The sequence below is a fragment of the Antennarius striatus genome, chromosome 6, assembly GCF_040054535.1.
Source record: "Antennarius striatus isolate MH-2024 chromosome 6, ASM4005453v1, whole genome shotgun sequence".
NCBI classification, from domain to species: Eukaryota; Metazoa; Chordata; class Actinopteri; order Lophiiformes; family Antennariidae; genus Antennarius; species Antennarius striatus.
Window position 1 is genome coordinate 3,592,501 of NC_090781.1, and position 5,000 is coordinate 3,597,500.

Sequence of the window (5,000 nt, forward strand, 5' to 3'; positions counted from 1 at the left end):
AGGATGTAGCTATTTGCTAAATTGGTTGTAGGTATTTATCAAATAGGATGGAGTTATTGGAGTTATTTCTTTTTTTTTTTTAGTAGGATGCAGTTATTTTTCCAATAGGATCTGGTCATTTATCCAATAAGATGCAATGATTTTCACAGCAGGATGTGGAAGAGCAAAAGCTTGATGTAAAGGCTACGTGTTAGATATGCTCAGAAAGGTTTCTGAGCTTCTTTAAAAGCGGTTCATTTGTTTTACACAACCTTGTGACTATGCAGAGGTTGTATGTTCTCCCCGTGTCTGCGTGGGTTCTCTTTGGGTTCTCCGGCTTCCTCCCATCTCCAAAAACATGCACTTCAGGCGAACTGGCCGGCTTCAAATCGCCCGTAGGTGAGAGTGTGATCCGGTCGGCTTGGATTGGCTGCATCACCCCGCGACCCGCAACAACGGATGACGCAGGTGTAGAAAACGAATGAAAGACTGAGTTGTTTAACAAATAAGATGCAGTCATTAATCCGATAGGACCCAGGACAAAAACAGCTTAATGGCTGTCCTCAAAGGGCCAGATGTAACTAATAAACGTAACTAAATGTAACTCAATCTACTGTAAAGTACATTTAAATTAATGAAATAAATTAAGTAAATCTACATTAATTACTCATTCAAGTTACAAACATTATAGTCGCACGGAAAAAAACGTGCTCGTTTGTTTCTCGGTTATAACATAAATTCTTTTAATTTGTCAAATTATGAAACCCACAGAACTCCATCAATCTATGTAAATAATAGTTGATTGATTGATTGATTGATTGATTGATTGATTGATTGATTGATTGATTGATTGATTGATTGATTGAAGGATCAAACTATCCAAGAGAATAAAGGAGAATAACATCAAACACAAGTTAGGACATTAATTTTGTTCAAAGCGGGGTTTTTTTTTCAATGTTAAAATGGGTCTATATACTGCATTGTGGGAAATGTAGTTTATGGTCAAAGCACACTTTTGACATATTTATTTTTGGACACTCTGACCTTTCTGTTTTATGCGGGCCACATAAAATGATGTGGAGGGCCACATTTGGCCCCCGGGCCTTGAGTTTGACACACGTGCGATAGGATGTAGTTATTTATCCAATGGATTGTAATTATTTATTAAATAGTTGTAGCAATTTTGCCATTAGGATGTCTATTAGTTATTGATGTGCCAACATAAACAGTCCATTATCACCATCACCAACCCCCCCTCCCCCAACTACACACATACACACACTGAAAATCAGATGATTTCCATACGCAGCCTTCAGAGATGCACTGAGCCATACCTGTGCCACATGAGGAAGTCTTGGCACTAACAAATGACATTCAAATTCCGGCCTCAAAATTTGCTTGCCTTCCAGCCAACATGGGCTGAATATCAACTCTTTCATGTTAGCAATATGCAAAGAAGAGAGCCTGTCCTGTCCAACCCTGTGTGTCTGTACTCTGTCTGCCACATAAACAGCTTGTTCATGTTGTCTGTCTGGAAGAACAGTAAGAATTTATAATATGTAATAATTATACATCATATGATTGATCAGGTATGAGGAAATGAACCAGCTATACAGAATAGAGGCAAATAAATAAGAGCATCGTGTATATAAATTGACGCTGCGCAGACAAAAACTTTAATAAAAATCAAGGCCAGAGAGCGACGGGTTGGTACAAAGTCTGGGGTTACAGTCCTCTGTAAACACCCCAGACGTTTATACGAAGACATTCCCTGTGTCTTTTATTACCACCCTTCCATTAAACATCATGTAGATTCTGGTTTGCACAGGTGACAACAAGAACCAGGATGTTGCAACCATTGGAACATGATGAGGCCTGTGGAGTTTTGGCTTTGCTTTGTACTTTTTTGGTTTCTCTGTTTTAACCTCATTGACTTTTAGTCTGACATATTTTGGTTTCTGTCGTATTGTAGTAAGAATTGATTTATTTTTATTTTTTTTTACTGATTTTACTTCATTTTAGTGATTTTTACTTGAAACACAACGATGCATCAGATTATATCTTTCATGTGAAAGTCTCTTCATCATTCACCACAAAGAGTTTCTGAGGAATCATCAAAAAGATAGCACCCCCCCCCCCCGTGTGGAGCTTCATAGTGGAATTTATCTTTTTCGATAATGTTGTCATAGCTTCATTTGCTGCAGCTTTGGGTCACCTATTCCTCTATGGAACATCTCCTTACCTCCTGTGGTTCATCTCCTTACCTCCTATGGTTCATCTCCTTACCTCCTATGGTTCATCTCCTTACCTCCTGTGGTTCATCTCCTTACCATCTATGGTTCATCTCCTTACCTCCTGTGGTTCATCTCCTTACCATCTATGGTTCATCTCCTTACCTCCTGTGGTTCGTCTCCTTACCATCTATGGTTCATCTCCTTACCTCCTGTGGTTCATCTCCTTACCTCCTGTGGTTCGTCTCCTTACCATCTATGGTTCATCTCCTTACCTCCTGTGGTTCATCTCCTTACCATCTATGGTTCATCTCCTTACCTCCTGTGGTTCATCTCCTTACCATCTATGGTTCATCTCCTTACCTCCTGTGGTTCGTCTCCTTACCATCTATGGTTCATCTCCTTACCTCCTGTGGTTCATCTCCTTACCATCTATGGTTCATCTCCTTACCTCCTGTGGTTCGTCTCCTTACCATCTATGGTTCATCTCCTTACCTCCTATGGTTCATCTCCTTACCTCCTATGGTTCATCCCCTTACCTCCTGTGGTTCATCTCCTTACCTCCTGTGGTTCATCTCCTTACTTCATCTTTTCTTCCTATGGGTCATCTCTGTACTTCCAATAAGTGATCGCCATACTTCCTATGGCTCTCATTGGTTATTGATACTTTTGATCCATTTTGAGACTTGCCTGAGCCTTTGCATGATGGCTCTCATATGTCTCACATTTCAACATGTCTTTATTCACTCCTTCCTCTACTCCACGTGGTATATCATTTATTTTTTAAGCAGGACATAGGATGGATTATGATACTGATAGATACACAAAACCATTTTACTTATAAATGAAATGTTTTGATTAGATTTGATTGATTCTTTGATTGAAAAAAATGTTAACATTTAAAAAGTTTAGCAGCACAAACCAATTCAAAAACCAATGAGAAATATAAGTAAAACAAATCTGCCTGAAGCAACGGGCTAGCCATACTCTGACCTGCGTGACAAAATAATGGTGTTCATCTATTATCCCATATGTTATTTCTTTCTCAGGGAGGGTCAACCACCCCGCCTTCGTTTGTCCCGATGCCAGGTGAGATGTCTCTTCACCCCCATCGCCTACAAACCTGTCACCACAGGTTCAGTCATTACTGCTACCTTAATGCTAATCACACTTCGAAGTTTGTTCTCAGTTATCTGCATCTAAGGAATTCCACCTCAGGAATCGGTTGTGTTTACACAGCAGCCTGCCGCCGTGATGAAGAAGGGGACGTTTTTATCTATCTGAAATCTTCATCTTACAGGGTCTCACATGCTGCCCGGCTATTATGGTATGAGGCGTCCCTTGATCTCAGACACAGACTTCTGCTCGTCCACCAAGCAGTTCTCCCCTGATGTGTATTCATCCACGCTGGGGAGCAAACCTCTGGGATGTGACCCCTCCACCGTGACGGGCTACTCCTCCCTCATTGACAGCTACTACCCAGAGACCTTTGGGGATTATCGTAGTGCTGCCGCCTTCTCCAATTCCGGAGGATCGTTCCTGTCGCCGTCGACCCTCTCCTCACTGCTGCCTCCCTTTGGTGGAGAGGCCTCACATTTATTTCTGGTAGGGTCCTGTTTTTTATTTGTGATAGGATGGATTTAGTTTTTTTCATTGTGAATCAATTTAAAATCAGTTTAGTACACATCTTTTTAGTTTTGATCAAATATTATAGATATTTAATTATTTAATAGTGAGTGTTTTCATTTGAATTAAGTGAGACAACTCCAGGATAGAGTATGTGAAGACTGAAGGTCAGAGGGTCATAAAGTAATAGTTCAACAGAAAATCAAAAATACAATTTTCATCTTACCTGTGCAGGTATTCATCTAGATGTGATGTGTCCTACATAAAGCGTGTGTAGAAGGAGTGACATGGACCTCAAACCATCCCTGACTGAGGACACGTATCTTGAAGCAGATGGTTTTCTGTTCATCTCCACTCGTCCTTCAGACGCTGAGACCTGAATTTAAAAAAAAAGAAATTAAATGTAAATTTTGCTTTCATCTGAAAAGAGGATTTTGGACCTCTGGGCTGAAGATTCTCCTGATGTTACCTTTGGTTCAGGAGTGGACTTACACCAGGAGTGTGAATATTGTAGTCAATTTCCTGGACACGTCTGTGTTTTGGTTACATTGGCCATCAGCCAATAGAATTGCGCGTACTGTATCACGTGACTGCCTACTAAAAGTCTGCGATGAGGTGAAGCCATGCGTGTTGATGAGTGAATGCTTGAGGGATTATTGTATATAATCGACAGTTCTTCGGAGGTGAACTGGCACCTCCTACCTCCAGTTCACACTCTGACGTTTTTTTGCCCAACATGTGTCTTGACCCGGCGACCCTCCGGTCCCCGGCCCAAGACTTGGTGGACTGAGCTACTGAGAGCAGTAATGTGGGTCCCACCCTGTCAGCAGGACATAAATGAACTGATCTCTGATCTTCTCGTCTTCCTGCCAGAGAGACTCATGGGAGCAGTCGGTTCCAGACACCACGTCCCAGGAAGAAGCTCTGTGTCCTGACGGCTTGGCCTCTGTCAGCATCCCACCTCCCATGCCCAGCCCAGGGACCCCAGGAAGCCCCTCCCAGTATCGCTCACCCAGCCGCGGCGCCTCCATGGGACCTGGCAGCCAACCCTACACTTTGCACACCCTAGAGGACACCCACTACCACCCCCTGACCACCAGCAGCTCCTATCCCGTCCAGTCCACCTCCTTCCCCTGCCCCCCCTACATGAGCAGCCCCGTCAGC

General features: G+C 42.4%; 1 protein-coding gene across 1 annotated transcript in view; it reads left to right on the plus strand.

The window, feature by feature from the left end:
- pou2af2 (POU class 2 homeobox associating factor 2) overlaps positions 1–5,000 on the plus strand; it is a 10,292-nt gene that overhangs the window by 4,699 nt on the left and 593 nt on the right. Inside the window, exons 3-5 of the mRNA XM_068317444.1 lie at positions 3,260–3,299; positions 3,511–3,815; positions 4,710–5,000. The exon at positions 4,710–5,000 is cut by the window's right edge and continues 593 nt beyond it. Of these exons, the coding sequence (XP_068173545.1) occupies positions 3,260–3,299; positions 3,511–3,815; positions 4,710–5,000 (636 nt within the window). The remainder of the gene's footprint in view (positions 1–3,259; positions 3,300–3,510; positions 3,816–4,709) is intronic.